At 36.5% G+C, this 21,409-nt stretch overlaps 1 protein-coding gene across 1 annotated transcript; it reads left to right on the forward strand.

Moving 5' to 3' along the window:
- The first annotated feature begins 3,714 nt into the window (after positions 1 to 3,714).
- On the forward strand, positions 3,715 to 16,344 carry LOC110099880 (sec-independent protein translocase protein TATB, chloroplastic). The gene is made up of 4 exons (XM_020827183.2): positions 3,715 to 4,030; positions 13,075 to 13,196; positions 15,994 to 16,053; positions 16,228 to 16,344. Exons 1-4 carry the CDS (start codon positions 3,817 to 3,819, stop codon positions 16,342 to 16,344), a joined length of 513 nt encoding a protein of 170 aa, XP_020682842.1. The 5' UTR covers positions 3,715 to 3,816.
- Positions 16,345 to 21,409: the final 5,065 nt, after the last annotated feature.

The raw sequence follows: 21,409 nt of genomic DNA on the forward strand, positions 1-21,409 counted from the left end.
CTGATGACTTAATCAACCCTTTAATTGAGTTGGGGGGGAGGTGAAAAAAAAAATTAATGGAGATGGAGAAATATGAGGATGATATGGTGAAAGCGTATTAGCTCAAACTCTTAACTATCAAGACATTGTCTGTTTTAGTCTAATAGCCTTTTGTAAGAGTAGGCTTAATTTTAAAAGTTCTAATAAAATATTAACTTTTACACTAAAATGGGACTCAAAATTTGAGAGTTTAGCTTCACTTTCTTAAGGGATTTTATATTCTCCCTCACTTAAGTAGCATGCATCCTTGTATATATCTTTAGCCCAGAATCACCCATCACGCATATAAGAGCACTTAGTTCCCATCTTTAAGAAGGTGTATTGCTATGATGTCATTTATTATGACAAAACTTTTAACTATCGAGACATTATCTAGTTTGGCCTAATAGCCTTACGATTTTATCTCATTGGTGTAACTTCTAGGAGATCATCCATCATAGGAGTGCTTCTATACGAGCATGCTTAAGTTTGAAGTTTCAAATAAAATTCTAACAATTACATCAAAAGATACCTTACTGTTTAAGAGTTTAGCTTTACATTCATAATGGGTTTCATAGAAAGAAACACATACATATAGATCCATGTGATAATTATATCTTTTGCTTAATTGATGAGTATAAATTATATTCATTGAAGTCTTGGATATAAAGATTGGTTCACAATGAGTGGGTAGTGCAAATGCAAGATAGTTTCAAGAGTCTAATGCACCAACTATATGATTAAACAATAAGATGAGAATATTTTTTTAATAATCAAAACACACTTCTATTTTATTTTTATTTTCTTAGCATATGTTATCTAATAAGAGAGTGAATATGGTTTTATCCAGAATCCTTTGTAGATCATATGAATTATTTGACTAGCATTATAGAATAACAATCTCTATATACATATAACAAAAGAAGAATGGCCCCTTTAATTGGCCTAAAGAAGCCTTAATTCATATCATTAGAGAGGAGTAAAGTTCCTAAAGTTTTGTACAAATGCATAACCCATATAATTTTCAATGAATTCTAACAAATATAATGGGTGATATGCAAGATCTCATTACCTATGCAAACCATGACATTGTGTGATTAACCCCTTTTGCACTCTGATGAAAATTTTTCAGGCAATAGTGAGATCATTTAGTACGTGCTTCACTATATTATTGAAATGTAAGGGTTATTTGATTATTGAAAGAAATTTCCTCCATCTAAATCTCATTAAAAGTGGAGTAGGGCATGCATGGATGAGGGTTTCAAGTCTACCGTAAGATTAACCACTTAAAATTTTAATAAAAAGTTATGCAAAATATTGTCACTCATAATTCGATGAGTTTATTCTACTAATTTTATTTAGCAAAGACTATTGTATGTATGTGATACAACACATAATCTACCTAACTGAAAAAAAAAAAAAACATATTCCAAAAGTTATACTTGGCCATGTATTTGTAGATCGATTTCATAATAATGCAGATCGATAGGTCTAATGTTCTATAGATTTTTTTGTTATCATTCATTTAGTTTTGAGTGACACTTAATTGTAAATATATTTGATTGGTCATTTCTATTAAAAGTTGTTGTATAAAGCTTTGGCAGGTAAATGTATTTTGATTTGCTCAATGTGGTTAATATGTCACCAAAAAACTTCCTTGATCGAGCATGAATCTCGAGATATTCAAGTTAACATCTTCCAAAGTTAAATTTGAGACCATCCAAACTCCAATTTTAGTGAAATTATAGTCAAATTGAACGTCTTTAAGACGAACCCAACGACTCCAAAATAGATTCAATCCGAGCCCACGTGAGCTCAAATCAAGGGCTTAAAACATATTGGAAAGCTTTAAAGTATTAATTGGATGACCAAATGATATCCAAATATAACATGCTTATAGTTGAATCGAGTGGCTCGATGAGATGAATCCAATAAGCCCAAGATCTCCTAATTCCGACATCATTAAAGTAATTAAATGCTTAATGAATGCTCCATGATCGAGAGAAATAATATGAGCAGTCTGATGAAGCACTCCTAAAATACCATGGATCTTCTTCATATTTTATGGAGCATGAAACTATCAAAATCTATAAATAGACATATATTCTCTACATCAAGGTGAATTATGGGGGTTAAGCTTTTGGAGGCTTAAACCCTGGGCTAGAGGCTCGAGAGAACTCTGAGATTTGAAGCATTCTGAAACTCCACCTTGACACCACTACTGTTGAACCCTTACCACTTTGGACATCTTCCCGACCATTGTCATTAGATCTTCATCCAATAATCATCACTGGGCCTTCATCTGAGCTCTATCACCTGACTACAGTTCCTCCGACCTCCATTGCCCACCGACTACAATCCCTCTAACATCTATAACCAAATTACAATCCCTATGACCTCCATTTTCCATGGACTACATTCCCTCCACCCTCAGTTGCCTGCCAACTACGGCCCCTCCGACCTCTATTGTCCATCGAATACGGTCCCTCCGGCTACCATTGCCGACATATTACCGTCTCTCATACCTCCGTCTCCAGCCGACTATGGTCCCTCCGACCATCGTCGCCTGCTGACTACGGTCCCTTTGACCACCATCGCCAGCGGACTACAGTCCCTCCGACTTTCGTTGCTAGCCAACTCGATTCCTTTGACCTCCCTTGCCTATTGATTACAGTCTCTTCGATCGCCGTCATCCAACTATGATCCTTTTGATCTCTATCACCCAAGTACAACCCTACCAACCAAATGAGCACGCCAACACTCTCTTGAGAATCACTCTTATAACATTGGGTTCGTCCATTCAGAACCATGCAGTGCTTGGTATGATGTATTTTGCTGCATTGAGCCAACATCTTCTCCCGATGAAGGGCATCATTTGTAATTAACAATAAAAACTAGTGGATTCATTTTAATTGGGCAAGACCTCGCGATTTTTCTCTCTTTTCAGGTTTTTTCCTGTGAAGATTACAATATCACTTATAACTCTTGCAACACTCTCTCTTTATCTATATATGTGTTGGGTCTTTGTTCAAAGCTAGGACGCAAAGCTCTTCACCTCTCAACCATTGCAAATATTCTAGGACACAACACTTGTGGTATAACTATTGGATCATAATTCAGTTATAGTTATTTGATTTCATCATTTCATAATAATGCAGATTGATATGTCTGTTTAGAAGTTTTTGAGTTGTTTTGATGAAAAAATTTCATTCATGTAATTTTGAGTAAAACATAATTGTAAACATCTTTGATTGGTAGTTTCTATTCAAAATTATTGTGTTATAGTTGTCAATAGAACTTTGGCATGTCATTGTTGTTGGATTTGCTCTATGTTGTGATATAAGTGTTGGATCAAAATTCTATTGATTACTCTATATTAAATTATAGTGATGATTTATGCTATATTGTGCTATATTTGTTGTATCTAATGTTTATACCATATTAAAGATATTGAATCACATTTTATAGTTAGGTAAACTCAATTCAAACTTTATTCAATAATATATGGAATCCTATTCAAAATTATTTTTCTCACTTGTAGATTCAAATAAATAACTTGTGGTTAAAAGAGGCTAAACTTTGCCTCGAAAAAAAAAATTCGAATAAATTTTTAATAAAAAAGAATACATTTTTAAATTTTAACAGCCCTAACAATTATGAAGCATAGAAAATAAAATAAAAAAGGGCACATTTTTCGTACGAATTATTTGACGGGAATTTCCTCGAGCTGCGGATTTAGAACTGGAAACAGGAGAGGCCAGGTTTTCTTTAACACTCCCAGCCTGCAATTTCGTAGCTATGACCGCGGCCCTCCTCGGCGCAGTGGCGCCATGCTGCTGCTTCCGGACAAGACCAGTTCAGTATGTGTCATCTCCTTCCTCAGTTTCGAGCTCCAAGAACCAAGGGTTTCATCCTGACGGATCGTCTTCTCAGTCGGGTCTTCGTGTTTTTTCGCCATGGAGAGGACAGACGCCTGTCCGGCACTCATTCCCCAGTAATTGCAAAAAAATAGGTAGCAAGTCGCTTCTTAATGTATTTTTACATGATTCGGGCTGTTTTTTCTGTGTTATTGACCTTTCGAATTTATTTCATTATTCTCATGGAAATCGTCGTTCAACTGCTAGATTTTAGGTCATGGTCTTCTTCCAACTTTCGGAATTTTTATTTTTTTCTGTGCGTGTTCAGAAGTTCGGAATATGAAATCCAACAATAGTTTGAATGGATGCCTCGTATGGCTTCCGGTCAAGGCCATTTCCCAGGGCAGCCAATACCATAGTTTACTGCTGCCGTACCCTTTTTTTCCGGAAAAATGTGGGCAAAGCCCTTGTATTGATCACCAACAAGTTACAAGAGTGCTATTATACAATATAAAAGAGAAGATGAGCGGCTACAAAAAAGTGAGCAAGCTCACCAACCACAAAATTTTACAAGATAACAGGAGAAAAACAAAACAAAGAGAACAAGCTATAAAAGCTACCAAAAAATAACAACAGGAAACAGCTACAAAAGATAGACTCCATCTCAAAGGGAAGGGAAAAGAACAGCATGAAAAGTGAGGAAAAGAGCTAAAAAGCCTGGACTCAGAATAAAAGAAAGGGTAAAAAGAAGATTTAAGTTGGCACAAAACTCCCCTTGTTTCCCGAAGGCCATCCGAGGGGTGACAAATTGGAATGCAATTTGATTCAGCACTGTCCAAGGCCAATCACCAACCATCTAGATATAACATAAACTCAAAACTTGGGTATACATATAAATCAAAGCCTCAATGTCACCAAGCCAGCATAAATCAAAATAATAGCCCCACGAGAAGACCCAGAAAATTAGGCATGGCCAAAAGCTCTTAAAATATCCATGTTGTTCCAAGTTGCCAGTTTTTTGTTGACAACCATTTTAATTAGAGAGCACAAAGTAGCAATGCTCCTAAATTTGGAATTAAACCTCCTTTCATTTCTTTCCCTCCATAAAAAAATATGTGGCACAACAAATAGTCAAGAAAAGTAGTATTTTTTATCATTCATTGTATAAATTCTATCCTCCAAATATTCAAGAACTTGAGAAATAGTTGGCCTCATCAAAAATCACTTGAAGAAGGGACAAGTTTCTTCTGAACAGAGAAAGAATAATCGCATACGAAGAAGAGACAAGCAGCCTTTTCAGGATTGGCAAAGCAAAGAGGGAAATTGGACTCAATAGTAATATTCCTTTTTAGTAATTCATATGCAGTTTTCAGACCCCCTTTGATAGCAAGCCAAGCATTTACTGAGTATTTTAGAGCATGATGTTTATGCCAAATAAATTTTGGCCAGCATGGAGAGTTTTGCTCTTTAAAATAATCAGTGTGAAAGGTGGCATAACAAATTTTTTATTATCCTTCCAGGCAATAGTGTGCTTAATCCCAGTTGCAATGGGATAGACTCCCAAACAGAACTAATAGCTACATCTAGTGAATCTGAAAGGTTCCACAAACCTTCAGTAATGAATTCAGCAACCAAAGAGTGGGGAGGGAGAGGGGGGCAAGCAGGAAGGCCAACCCCACCGAAGATCTTATGTTTACAAGTATTGTGCCATGCAATAAGATGTAATTTCTTAGCATCAGTGTGCCCAAAAAAGAGAAATCTAACACAATTCTACCCAGTTTTTTGAGAAAGCCCTTAGGTATGATCGAACCTCTTATCCAGTATGCAATCATGTTCCACATAGTGTATCTAAGATATTGAAGACGCCCAACCTATGAGAGGAGCCTAGCTTTCCAACCAGCCAGGGTTTGGGTTGGGTTTTTTTACCCTTAAATGGGTCGAGTTTAGGTTAACTTGCAAACTTGCTTTTGACCCAAAAAATAACTTGTTTAATATATATTTTCCTTATTTTTTTACTTGTGGGTATAATATTCTTATTCTTTATTGAATATTCTAAACTTTATACTTAATAAGCGATATAGATTTGTTTTAAGCAAAATTGGTTGGCAGACCATTCGGGTTGCTATCCGACTGGTGTTTTTGACCGTTTATTAAACGAGTTGGGTTTGGGTTGAGTGGATTCGAGTTGGGCCAATTTCAGGTCAAACTCGAGCTTGACCCGTCAATCTATTTTGACACTTCTAATCTAACTATACATAACAACCTCTTACTTCCATCCTCATAGGTGTAAATAATGTATATGCAACATGTGGACTATACTTTCCTTAATGAGTTCTTCCCTAATTTATTCATCCAGTTGTCTTTTAAATTCAATATATTTAATAAGATTTATTCTATAAAGTTGATGTAGGCAAGCATTGGAATAAATGGGTATTTAATGGTAGGCTAAATTTTCCCTAATGGGCTTGGCCCATTTCCCTTTTATTTGGCTGATTTGAGTTCTGGCTGCTGAGTTCCTGCTGCCTGGGTTCATTTCCCTTGTTTTTGGCCCTTCGTATCCTATGCATGCCTGGTTCTTTCCCCTTGGCGTTGTCCGTTCGTTGGTTGTGTCCTGCGGCCTCTTCGTGTGCTGTTCCAGCCGATTGGGTTTTGATCTTTTTGCCTCCCTTTGTTCTATTGGTTTTGTTGGGCGAATGTCTTGGCTGTTTAGCTCTCTTTCTTCTCCTATAAATAGGGGCTTTTTTGTGTCATTTGAGAGCAGAATTTGGTGATGATTTTTGGAACTAAAACTTGAGGGGTTCTTCTTGGATAGCTTGCGATCTTTATCCACTTTCTCTCCTCCTCTATTTGACTTCGTCTCGGGCTTCTTATCTACTTCTTATCTCCGCAAGTTTCCACCCCCCATCATTATCTTTCTTCTTAATCAATGCAAAGTTTTTTGGTGTTTTATGTTTGTCATGTGAGTCGTATGTGTTGAACGTTCTAATATAAAAGTTGTAAGGTGTCATTTTGTTTTATTTCATTTTAGTTGAGTTTGTGTTTGTTAAAATTGTTTTGAAAAGAAGACGTCAAATTTATATGCAATCTTAGTAGTCCTTAGAAACTTTGGTTGCATCAATTTGGTATCAGAGCTTAGGTTTTTGAGTCTTCCTTTTTTTAAGCCTTGAAGAAAAAAAATGGAAAATCATGATGTAATTGAGTATGAAGTTGGAGAAAGTAAGCCAAATGATCTTGAAGAAGCTATTCCTATGAGCCGATGGATTCCGATGCAAGGAAGTTCCACCAATCCCATATAGAACGAGTTGTATAAAATTCAATATCAAATGTACTTGTATATGGAAAAATATGGGAAGAAAAAGAAACTTCTACAATCCCAGTTTAAGCAAGAAAAAGAAATGATCCAGAGAAAATATGCGGCATTGATTCAAGAATTGGATGCGGCGCCTTCGACTCATCAGGGGATGAGAACTTTCAACCGGGGGAGATTTGATGTAGGCAAGCATTGGAATAAATAGGTATTTATTGGTGGGCTAAATTTTCCCTAATGGGCTTGTCCCATTTCCCCTTTTTTTGGCTGATTTGAGTTCTGGTTGCTGAGTTCCTACTGCCCGGGTTCATTTCCCCTGTTTTTAGCCCTTTGTATCCTCTGCCTGCCCGGTTCTTTCCCCTTGGCGCTGTCCATTCGTTGGCTGTGTCCCGCGGTCTCTTCGCGTGCTATTCCAGCCGATTGGGATTTGGTCTTTTTGCCTCCCTATGTTCTATTGGTTTTGTTGGGCGGCTGTTTTGGCTGTTTAACTCCCTTTCTTCTCCTATAAATAAGGTTGTTTTGTGCATTTGAGAGCAGAATTTGGTGATGATTTTTGGAACTAAAATATGAGGGTTTCTTTTTGGATAGCTTGCGAGCTTTATCCACTTTCTCTCCTCTTCTCTTTGACTTCATCTCGGGCTTCTTATTTACTTCTTCTCTCCGCAAGTTTCCACGCCATCAATATATTTCTTCTCAATCAATGCAAAGTTTTTAGGTGTTTTATGTTTGTCGTGTGAGTCGTATGTGTTGAACGTTGTAATATAAAAGTTTTAAGGTGTCGTTTTGTTTTATTTCATTTTACTTGAGTTTGTGTTTGTTAAAATTGTTTTGAAAGGAATACATCAAGTTTATATGCAATCTTAGTAGTCCTTAGAAACTTTGGTGGCATCAAAAGTGGTAAGTAACGATGATCCAATAGTTATGTTAATAGAATTGTGTATATACCTAAGTGGCGGTAATTCATTAGGTAGTTCATTAAGATACAATTCCTTAAATTCAGATTGCACTTGGTTAAATTTTCAAGTACAAATCAAACATAAAGAGATAATAAAAAAATAATAATAATAAAAAAAGAGATAATAAAAAACTAGAGAACATTACCTATTCTCAATAGGATCATCATTATTGATATGTTTTTAATAATTAAAAAAAAAAACAAACAAACTCATGATGCTCATTTTAATGAAAACTTTTTATGCTTCAAGCACGTAGACACCTTTAGAATTTCATCATTAATTTTTTCATATAAAGGCAAATATTTTCTAGTAACTAGATACATGAAATAATTAAATTTTACGTATGTAACATTCAATCTTGGAGAATATATTTATGGCTTAGAGAGGCACTTCTTTGATGTTTCTAAGCAGATTTAGTCATTTGGGGTGCAATGGATTTCGTAGTATTCTTTTTTTTAAACTTATAAGATGTGACATATGATTTTGTAATTGAAACAAATAACTTACAAAACCTTTCTACAGTATAACCCTTTTACTTGAGGTTATGTATAGAAAAAAATACATATAATCAAGGTTTAAAATTGCGTAAATAAGCCTCGAGGTATTTTTCGTCCGTGAGGTGAGGCGTAAGCCTCGAGGCGGTGCGAGGTGTAAGCCTCACGAACGAAGAATTGTGTAAATGATAATTTACGTATTTGACTTTTCCTTTCCACTAACCATGTTTCCTAATGCACAAATGCAAAATCAAACCAAAAATCTCAAAAAAATTTAAACCCTAGATTTTCTATATACTTGAAAAATCAAACCTTGAATTAAAAAAAAAATACCTAAAACCCACAGTAGAGGTGTCGTACAGGGCGGCCGGACTCAAGTTGCTCACCGGCGTGAGGCGGCGCCGGCGGGAAGGCCAGCTAAGGGAAGCTAGGGCATGCGGACTGTGGCTTGCGGAGCTCTTCCGTTCAGTTTGGGTAGGCGGAAAGAAGAAAGGGATGAAATGGTTTTTTTTTTAAGAACTTAAGTGTGTGGGACCAGGCTCCATGAGGCGTAAGCCTCACCCAAAATTGAGCAATTAAGCCTCTGAGGTGCGCCTTAGGATCCATGAGGCGTAAGCCTCACCCAGACTCGAAATTGCTTAGGCAATGAGGCTCTTTGGGGTAGAATTGCGCAGAGCCGCGCCTCTTATTGCACAATTTTAAACTATGCATATAATTCATCAAATTAATCATTTAGCATATTTAGGGACTCTAATCAGCTTATGGAACATTCAGTGCCTTTAACTGAGCACTTTAGAATTTTGGAATCTATTAGGTTTTTAGAAGTGGAATGCCATTTGATATTTTAAAAATTTTGAAGTACCAATGATATTTTGAAAGGCATTTTTTTTGGCTAGCCCGATTAGCGCACTTCAAATTGAGTAGAAGCAAACTTGCTCCAAGATGGTTGTTTGAGGGAGGCATTTGCATATGGGGCATTTCCTCCTTGTTAGGCTCCATCCCAATTATATGTGCATGTATTTTGCACTTTGATGGAAAGACGTACGCATGATACAAATACCTTAAATTAATTTTGAAGTTATTAGATAACTAGATACTATTTAATTATAAAATAACCTTTCTATTTAAGTAACAAGCAAACTGAAGGATTATTTGTCTGAATTACGGATGTCTAGGAGGAAATTATTTCGTGATGATGAGCTTGAGGAATGAGGCCTTGAGGATTGCAGTTTAGTAATATTGCATAATTTTGATAAAATGATGTTTTAACTTGGTATTTGTCAATTGAAATTTGGAGTTTGAATATGAATCATATTGATATGGACTCTAGAATTTATTTTATTTTACTTTTCTTGTATTTAACATTTTGAATATTTTTTAATGAAATATAAAAAAGTATTAAATTCATCGCATTCTTTCCCAGTAATTCCAAAATTAGTTCACACTTATATGCCATATGCCACTAAAAAGTTAGTGTTAATGTAACTTAGATATAAATAAATACCAAAATGTTATTGGAGATTCAAAGAAAATATGTACTTCATACAGTTTGTGCATGCTTTGTATTTTGGACAAGATATATATGTTAGTTAATATCTGTGATTTCCAAAATAACAATTTTACTAATAAAAATGGCTGATTTATAAGTCTCAAATGTATACTTGATTCTTGGGTAATGAAATTATGAGTAATACAGACTGGCCATCTTCTTGATCGGTTTTATACTCAGAAAATCCATTTGTGATTTTTTTTCAACTTGAAACTCAAAATTTGCAGGCATATGCATGCTTGCATGAGCTAGCACATATGTATTCCACACAACCACATAACACACATAATAAGGCAGGGGGAATGCGAAAATTGCTTCCAGCCTTTCGTCCTTCTATTTTACCAATGATAGGTGTTAATCCATTACTAAATCAAGATTAGATAAATCTTTCGCAACAAAAATCAAATTTTTTGGTGTCACTGTATAACTCAAAAGCATGTACAATGTGGGGAATACTTTCCGTATTATTTTGCCTATTATAAATATTTGGCTATGCCATATAGATATTTTCTATGTCCCTGAGCTCACTGATTTTTTGTGGTTCTAAATCTCTATTGAATTTTTTGGATTTCTATCATTTCATGATGAGTTGGGTTTTAATTCTAGTATTATCTACTTACATCTAAAAAAGCAAGTGCTTAAAATAATTGGTGGTTTCTAATATGTGAATCCTCCTTTCTTGCATATATATATATATATATATATATATATATTTGTTGTATTAGAAAATCCTACCTTGAGTCAATGTGGATTATGTTGCCTTTGAATTAATGATTAATGTCATTTCCTAGAGGTTCCATTAAGACTTCACATGGAAGGCAATTTCATTCCAATATCAATACAACAAAAACAACAATAATAATATCAAGCCTATATCCCACCAAGTGGAGTCGGCTACATGAATCCTGTTTCTCTATTGTGTCATATTAAGAGTCAAATTCTCATTTAAATCCGATGAAAATGTCATTTCTAATATTTTCTAACCAAGTTTTTTTAGGTCTACATCTATCTCTCTTAACATAGGTCTAATCTAATACATCTACTTTCATTCAATATCAATGAGTTGTAAATATGCCCTTTTTAAGTTTTCTTAACATGGTTGGTCAAGATCTCAAAATCAGTATAACTTTTGAGTTGAATTTTTTTATCACGAAGGTATAGGCTATGCCTATGCATCCTACTCTAGGAAGTGAATATCTTCTGCATGCCTATGGGCTTTGAAACACCAAACATTTCAAAGGCACATATAGAGATAGGACTATAGTTTTTTAACAATGAACATCTGGCTCATGAAGGTCCATCCAAGGAAAAGAGTAACAGATGCTGGAAGCAGATCTTGAAGTGATGACTGCATGAATAGTTGATATTATTAATGCGTGCATAGCTATGGCCTTCAACTACTTGAAATTGACTAGAAAGTCCTTGACATTAGACTTATCAATATCTCTGGAGTACTCTCACGTTCAGTTTTACAGCTCATTTTTTCCTCCTGTCACAATCTTGTCTGATTTTATGCTCCTGTATACCTCTTTCTTTTTTCTGCTGCTTTATAGATTATAAATTTAGCTATGCATGAATCCAAGTTTCACTTGACTATTTTAACAGAATGTGATGTTATAGCTGGATTTAATGTTTCATTCTATTTTCCATCTCTATATATGGGCTGGTTGTCGTATACATATCTCCACTCCAGGTTTTCTAGGTCACAAATTGATACTTGCTCAAATCCAAGTATCAGTTGACTGTTTGAACAGAAAGATTGCTGTTATTGTTGAATCCAAACATTCTTCTGGTATGTTGTAGTTGTAGGTGGTAGCAAATTCATGGACATGTAGACCCAAGCCAATGACAACAATTAATCTTGTCGAAGTGAAATTAAATTATTTGTGGATGTAAGTTTGCCTGCCTCCCCTCACCTCCCCGCCTAGCTTTTCTAAGTATTGATATTGCTGCATTGTTATGTATGTTGTATATGTAAATAACTGTACTTTTATCTAGATGAACCAGCTGCCCCCATTAGTGTGTTCCATGTGCTTATGAAGTCAATTTTTTTGAAAAGCAAAGCAATAGAAAAGCTTTACCAAACAAACCTGCATTATATTTTGTACTAGGTTGAAGTGTTGAACTATCTTGGACTAGCTTTTGCTTGTAATATATACTTCTTACATGGTGATCAATCTCTGGATGATCCATGTGGAAAAATGCTTAACTAGGATTGCTGACGAAGAGAAGTCCTTAAAAAAAAGTCAGTCAGAAACACTGTACATTGGGTTCATGATCAACGATATGCTGATGTGTAGCAAATTTTCCATTACACCAAATCTGGTTCCATCTATCTGCGTCTTTTTTTTGCTATAGAGATGTTTTCTAGCTTTTGCATATGTTTCTTCATGCACTTCATCAACTAGATAAGTTAAATGAAAGTAAAGTTCTCATGCTTAGGAAATACTTGCTCCAATATTTATCTGTTAGTTCATCTGTAATTTTTTATTTAGTTATGACACTATTCTCTTTTTCTATATATGCCAGTCTCTCTTGTTTAGTTGAGTTTTTCATTGCTTATCATCGTCACTGATTTCTTAGTTTTAACTTTGAACTTTGGAAAAAAGAAGAAGAAGAAAAGAACACGGAACCCTTCCCCACATAATATGTTTTTTTTTAATGGGCTTCTTCATTGATAATTTAACCTGATCTCTCTGAGCGTTGTTGTTTTTCCCTTATTAGTTGAGGTTGTGTTAAAATGTCATTTGAACTCTTAATGTTTAAGATTACCTTTGCCAGTGTCCATTGCTAGTTTTGCATGTCAGGAAACTTTACTGCCTTCTAGTAAAATTTTCATCTAAGAAATTCCTCTTTATTTTGCATTTTAAGTTTTCTTTTCTCTATATTGCAGGGAAGAAGAGGAAGTCTAGATGCATGGTTGTTTATGCTTCTCTGTTTGGAGTTGGAGCTCCAGAAGTTTTGGTAATAGGTGTGGTGGCTCTGTTGGTATTTGGACCTAAAGGTCTAGCAGAGGTAAATTCTTGTAATCTGAAGTAATGAGTCTCTAATTTAGTATTGACTGGGATCTTTATTTCTATTTCACCGTCTCTTAATTTTTTTTGTATCTACCATTAGATAGAGATGTTATACGATGGATGTTGCAGCAATTAGTTGATCCGCATTTTGGTTAGAACACATGATTTCTCTCCTGTTACATTGCAGGAGTTTGCATGTTTTTGTTCTATTAAAGGGATAATCGTTCTATCATAATAGGCCACTAAAGTACTATTTTTTGAATAAGTTTGAAAGATTCTATTGAGATACGAATCTTCTCCCATTTTAGGGCGGGTATGTCATGAGAGTGTTTATTTGACTCCTCTTCCGAAGAGCGAGGAAATTGTTTTATTCAATTGTGTGACAATGGATAACTTGGCAAATTCGGAACAGGTACAACAATATGAAACAAATACAAGCATGCATTTGGAATATAAATGTTTATGAGGTTCCTGAAATGATTCATCAGCTTGTTCCAGCTTTTATTTATTTTGTTAACCATAATAACAAATGAAGAGTTTGGGTAACAAAAATGACTTACTGAACTTATAAAACTTAGGATATTGCTATCAATATTCTGAATTGAAAGTTAAAAAGGTCATGTACTTCTACAGGAGCCGTAGTTATTAGGGTTGTGAATTGGTTGAGATAGTCTTTCTATCCTAATCAAGATTCAAGAACAAATTTGAATTTGTTGAGGTCTTGATGCAAGACTTTGAATCAAACAACATTATTTAGCGTGCTCACTACTGCTCAGAGGGAAATTGACACTTGCCAGTGAAATATTTGCGCTCGCGAAACATAGCGTGTGCTATCAGCTCAAGGAATGATGGGAAAAACTCTCTATAACTTCTTGAAAGAAGTGGCTCGTCAACACAGATGGTTTGCTTAGAGGAAGCGAACATTGAAGTCCTACTACTATTTATTAATCATTTAATCATCACACCCTAGCGACATTGATGTGAAATCTCAATAGTCGTGAAAACTTTTTTACCTCAATTTTTGAAAGTGATCCTCTTGCAAAATCCTAAGGCCTCTCTCTTGAGTCCTTGGGCTTCCCATCGTAATCTCAGGAAGCTCTTAAAAAAATTGACCATTCGCCTTAAAAGCCTAGGCCTAGACTGCTTGAGGTCCCTGTTGGATCAAGCCACTTGACCCAAGCAGGGATCCTATATTCAGTCACCTAATACAAAGAAGAAACATATGAAGCAATCACGAGATAGAATTTTTCTTTTTTCATTTTTTTTGTTTTCATTTTACTACTTCATTACAAATTAAACTTGCTAATCACTACTTGCCATCATTTTATGATAATTATGTATCCAGTGTAAAAGACCCCTGCTCTAGGGGAACATTCCTCTATTTGCAACCTACAGGCACGCATTTAGATGCTCTTTGGGAGGAGTTTCGGACTCCATGCTTGGTCTACAAATAACTATGCAGTCACCAACCCCTCCAACAGCCATGCCACATTGTATCAAACCTCCATAAATGCTCTGTCCGACAATTCCTTGGGGTAGTGTACCGTAAGGAATAATATAGGTCTCATACTTTGTTGGCAGATTCTCCAATAATTGGGTTTCGGGGTATTATGATCATAACTTTTCTGATGTGAGCTCCAACTTGCACTTGCTCGCATCATTGTATCCCTTTATGACATACAAATTATCTAAATGGTTGCTTTTTTATTTTTTATTTTTTATGAATCTTGTAAACACCTCCATGTTAGACATCCCATATCGTGTTGCCTCCATCATCTTATCCATCCCTACCCGGTTACCTTGGAGTCATTCATCTTCCTCTCCAGATTGTTTACCCTCACTGTTGAAGAAGACAAGATAGTCAAAGTAGAAAATACCTGCAACTCCTCTGCCATCCTACTAGCAAATGCATGTTCAGCCTTGCTATGAAACTTCTGTGACATCAGTAGGAGCAGTTTCAATAACTTGAGCAAAGATAAATATAAACTCCTTGCGAGGAACATCAACATTTATATGAGAGCACTAAGAGTATTGTCCTGTAACCTTATGATTCATATGAGAGCACTAAGAGTGGATAGGAAGTTCCAAATTCTATTTACTAGACGAGATTGGACTAAAAATAAAATTATCCCCACTGGCCCACTCTTATATCTTCACCAGGCTTCAAACAAGGAGATGTAAATGAGTGATTTTGAAGATTTAATATTTCTATGGTTTTAGTATCGTAGTCTATCATGTTATTTGTATCTTGTCTTATGTGCTTTTAATTTTTATTTTTGGCAACTCTTGCTAATTGTTCCTAGATGTACTAATATCATTTTTTAGTTATAAGATTTTGTTTAAAAAAACAACAACAACAACTAGTTCCTTCTCGTGTTTTACATTGATTGAGAATGTAACCTGTTATCGGTTTACTTTTACACTTTGTCTGCTTTAGTCTTATGCATAAAACCATCTTGTGATGCAGCATGAGAAACAGAAAGCTTATTTATTTCTTTATGTAATCTATTTTGCATATTCACTGCATAAAATATGCGATTAAGGTGATTTCAGGCACCAATTTTTCATTCAAAACAAAAATCTGGTGGATAAGATCATACATTATCCTGCTTTGGTCAGATTATGCCAGGTAGGTTACTAAATCCAGGAAACAAATGAAAGCCAAGGATGCAACATTAAGTTAGAGTTTCAACAATAGATTGCTGAAAGATCTCTTATTCCTTGTTTTCATTGCAATAAATATTAATTTTTCCCTTCGCTATATTTAGCCACTAAATCAAGTTAGCAATGTGCAGGTTGCAAGGAATTTAGGAAAAACTCTGCGAGCTTTCCAGCCAACTATCAGAGAGCTTCAGGTTCGTGAAATTGATTTCCCGTTTTCTTGACTAAGTATGCAGACAAAAAATTCCATCAATTCTTATAAAGAAACCCTTAACTAATTATAAAGTCTGTAAAGGATGAAATTCTATAGTGCTTCAGTTATCATCTTATATATGTAAGATCTTTTATTGGCGGATCTCATGCTCCAGGAAGTTTCTAGGGAATTCAAGAGCACCCTTGAGCGAGAGATTGGACTTGATGAAGTTACGTCCTTATCAAATAATGTCTACAGACCCAACTCAATCTTTAATGAAAACACTTACTAAATAACATAATCACAATTATGAAACTTTCCTAAACAACTCCCCAAGACATTCCTAAATAATTTCTCTTAATTAAGAACTTTTTTAAACAACCCCCTCTTGATTTGGAACCTTTCTAATAGCTTCTCCTTCTTGGTCGTGCCCCTAAGTGTATCAATACTCCCTCCCAAAAAATGCACTCTCCTCAAGGTGGAAGGTGAGAACTGTCTTCTGATCAGCTCGTAAGGTTCCCATGTGTCTTCATGCTCCAAAAAATCCTTCCACTTGACAAGTACCTTGTGAAAAATATTGATGCTGAGAACGAATTTGTAGCTTTTTGTTAAGGGGAACAAAATGTATGACACACTTATGCATAATAGACTCGGTTGGGACATTATCACGATGAAAGCTGTAAGAGAGCTATTTAGTATCTCTGGATTGTATAAAAGTCATGAACTATACAGGAATGGGTAAAACATGTGGGTCTGCATCCATTCTTCCATCATACGAACTAAATTATTGAGAATCAGGATGAATAGGTGCAGCTCTTGTTGTAAGATATTCAGCTTGTTTCACAACCAGACTAGGATGCAGTGACCATAGGATTGCCACCGTAAGATCGCCACCGCCTCAATAACTTCTTCCTCCTCCAATGTAATGGTTATCGTTATCCCTCCATGTTTCCCCCTTATATCGAGGGTGGGAATCCCACCTTTCTTCCCTCCGCCTCACATGACCCAATCCCCATGGTTCGGCCCGTCCCCCTCCTCTTGTCATCTACTCCTCTTGTCCAAAAGACCTCCTATAGTGGCTGGCCACCCCACCACTTTCACCACGAAACTCACTTCCTACTGTACCCCCATCCGAAAACCTTATTTCGCCCCTTATTAGAGCCGTAGGAGGTGGCTCTTCACCACCCCCTTCTTCTCTGATGGCCCACTCCCCTTGCTTGAAATGCTTCCAATAGTGGTCGACCACCCTACCACTCCACCAAAAATTCCCTCCTTACTATCCCCTCATCCGTAAACCCTGACCTGCCCCTTATTGGAGCCCCAGGAGGTGGCTCTTGATGAAAGAAATTCTCATCGTCGAATGCCTCCCATCATATCTCCTTTCCCCTTGATTTGGCCAAGGTAATCCTAGTCAAATCTTGGTTAGGGTTAGCCATTAGAACCATCGGTGGAGTTTTTGATTGCATCTCCAAGAGCTTCCTCATCATCTCCTCCAAATTTTCCTTTCCCTTTGGTTTAGCCCTAGGGATAGCTGGCGAAGCCTTTTTTGCATTTCGATCAACTTTCTTATCATGTCTTCCAGGTTAGAAAGCCTTCCTTCCATGGATAAAACCTCTTATCCATGTCGAATTTGATTTGTTCCATCTTACTTTCCAACGCCCCCGCCTTCTTTGCTGCCATAGGTCCCAAAAAAGTTTTCTGATACCAATTTAATACACCTTGGAAGTAAAAAACAAAAAATAAAAGAGAAGAACAATATTGGAACAAAAAGATAGGATTGATTTCCTTGTTTATCTTCAACAAATAATGAAAGATACAATTGATCTATCATTCGAGAGATAGATCAGCTCTCCCACAAACCTCTAGACGCCACTAGGAGCTCACAACAAACACTAAGAAAAATAAACTCAACAATATCATCCCTAAACCATAGACAAACTTCCCTTTAAATAGACCTAGAACACAATAACATAATTATAATATTTCTAATCAATATAAAGATAATTTAGGAAACTTTCTAAATAAATATAACCTTTCTAATCAACATTAAACATAATTTAGAAAATATTCCTAAATAATTAAATATTCCTAAATAATTAAATATTATTTAAGAAACCTTCATAAATAATTAAACATGATTTAAGAAACCTTCCTAAACCATTAAACATATTTTAGGAAATCTTTCTAAACAATTAAACACTTCCTAACTAGTATAAATATAATTAAGAAACTTTTCTAAACAAGTCCCCTCTTGATTAGGAACCTTCCTAAATAATTTATTTTAATTAGGAACTTTCTTAAACAACTACCTCTTGATTAGAAACCTTCCTAAACAATTTCCCCTTCATGGTTGTGGGCCCTCCCAGTGTATCGGTCTTCCTTGTGAGTTGAAATTAAAAAAATTCCTGAGTCGACAACACACAAAATGAGGCACATGTGAAACAATGAATTAAGTGAGGAGGGTTCACAATAGTTTCAATATTATACTGATTTATTTTATATTAATAAATATGTATATATAATTAATCATAATCAAATTATAACAAAAAAAATTATTTATTTAAAATCCTACTCCTTAAAATCGTCTGCCAAATCCTACCAAATCTCTGCCTCATCCTTGCAGTCTCAACCAGCCAATCCCTGCCATGTCATGTCAGCTGGCTAAAAAAAAATGTAATAACCTATTCTATACTCCATCACTTCCCATTTTCAGCCCACGCCCACCAGAGAAATTATTCTATGCAGACTATGGACGTAGTTACGTCCGGACTATGATTGTACACACTATGTATAAATGTACACAATATACATTTGTATACAGTGTGTAAACACTGTGTATAAAGTCCAAACGTAGAATTACATCCGAACTCCGCACTTAGTAATTTCTCCACCGATCTATGGCCACGATTGAGTCATTGTATTTTTGATTTATTTTATGTATTTTCTTATTTATGATGTCGTTGTATTTGTTTTATTTAGTTTCCCGTTGTACCCTTTTATTAAGGGATGTCATATGTAAGCCCTGAGGGCATTGTCGTCTTCTCTCTTTTTTTTTTTTGAGTCTTATGTATGAGGCTATTTATAGCCCCTATGTTTCTCTTTGAAGGAAAATGAATGATTGATTAAAATATTTCTTCCCCTTGCATGAGTTCTTGTGAGAGCTTGAGAAATCGGAGAGAGATGCCTAGGAGAGGGAGGATCGCGCATCACCCACCAACCTAGACGAGTCGGGTTTGTGGTTCTATTTTCGTATCTCTTCCTTTCTCCTCCCACCATTGCCGGCCTCGTCATACCCATGGTTCCTTCTTCCAAAGCCTTTCCCTTTCTCTCCACCACCACCACCACCACATAAGTTCTTCTACATTGGCTAAACCCAACCCTCTCCACCACCACCACCACCACCACCCACGGTTTGCTCCCAAACCGCCGGCCCTACCCCCTTAGCTGCCGCCCATCACTTCCCACTTCATCCTTGAGTTTCCTAATTTGGTTATATTTAATTTGGAATCAATTTGAAATTCAAATCCTCTAAATTTGAAATTCAAAATTCTTTCCTAATTTATCTCATATATTTTAGGAAAGTTATTAATTTAAACCTATTTGAAATTCAAATTTAAATTGGATTTGATTAATTACTTTCCTAATTCCTAAACCCAAATTTAGAAGTCTCAATCTGTCCCATTAATTTCTCCCCTTAGCTCTCAATGCCGCCGGCCCCTATAGGGAGATTTTGGATTTGTTTCCTAAATCCCCTCTAGCCCCCCTTCGGAATAATTCTAAATATCATCCCCACCTCCTTAGCTGAAATTCCCTAACCCTTTTTTTATTTAATTTGTTTATAAAAGAAATCTCCCTTTTTTTGGAATTAAATTAAATCTTTCCTCACCCTTGCCACCGCCCCCTCCCCTCTCTCATCCCCTTTTGGAGTTGTTTCAAATTCCAACTCTCTTCCTAGCCAAAATATGAAATTAATTTCAGGTTTTAAACTCTTCCCTCTCTCAAGTTTAAGACAATTCTTTAGTCCTCTTTTCCCCTTGGCCGGCCTCCTATCACCCTCGCTCCTAGAGAAACTTCTTTCTTGTCAACGAAGTTCAAGATTATTAGCGATCTTTGGAGGACTTCATCATCTTGCATTCATGAATGGCCGATCCCGATGCTGATTACGGACTAGCTTACGACAAACACGGTTTCGTGCACATTCTCCATTCAGCCTTCTTCGACGTCAACCCGAGGATCGATCACACGGTTGGGGACTATATAGAGCGCATCTTGGACAGCTTGGTTGAAGCTATTTAAGAACAACTTGAGGTCGTCGAGTGGAGGATTGTCGCCGATCCTTAACGAAGGTTTCTACTCATTTTCTCGTATTTCTTAAGTCTAACCCTCTCTTGTGATTTGATTGTAGTCACAAAGGACGCATTCGCCTGATTCTGCTAAACTTAGTAAACGTAGGAATTTGAGTGCATTCATTGTTGTTAGACTAGAGATTTTGTTGAAACTACTACCTTGGCATGATATTATTTTCCTACCTATTTTGAAGCTTCAAATCTTTTGATGTGCAACTTAGCCTAAACGGCAGTGACCCCTTTTACGTTTTGATTTGTCGTTTTATTTGCTAATAGATTTTTTTATTATTTCTCTAATCAAGAAGTTGTGCAAATTCTTTAACAAAATCATTGCAATCATTGTAGTTCTACATCACCTCTCCATCTCTATGTTCTCACACGTCTAATGCTCCTGACCTCAACCTTCCTCACCTCTGCCTCGGACAAAGCCGCTATAGGTCCTCCACAGCCAAACAACCCGCTTGTCTCTCATTCGCTCTACCAGCTCCTCTTCTGCTCTCCACCGAACGTTCAACCTCCCCTTCACGTGAAACAGCCCTCTTCTACTAGCAGCCTTCCTCTTTCTCCCCTACCTCTCACGTGAAGCCAGCATTAGCTCTTCTCCTCCTCATGCGAAGCTCCAGCACACCTCCAATCTCCACTCCCATCCTCCATCTGAACCGCAAGCTTGTAGATGCCCGCTGTTTCACCCGACAAGTTCAGCTGGCTCCCTCACTACACTCCACAACCTCTACCTACGACCTCTGCTCTACTCCTCACTATCAAGACACTATAACAGTAGCAACCCCACTCATTCCCTCTCCTCTCCTACAAACCAAACCAAGCCCAACAACCATCCTAGCTCACCACTTCCTATGACCTCTCCTCCACTGCTCCAAACGAGTAACTACTGCTCTAGCTCCCCACCTACTTTACACTTACACTGCAGGTTTATATGGCTCCCTCACTGCACTCCCCTACTAGAATGCAGCCTTCCTCCACGCTCTTTCCGATCCCAACTCCTCAAACTTT

This window comes from Dendrobium catenatum, unplaced genomic scaffold (genome assembly GCF_001605985.2).
Source record: "Dendrobium catenatum unplaced genomic scaffold, ASM160598v2 fragScaff_scaffold_1088, whole genome shotgun sequence".
NCBI classification, from domain to species: Eukaryota; Viridiplantae; Streptophyta; class Magnoliopsida; order Asparagales; family Orchidaceae; genus Dendrobium; species Dendrobium catenatum.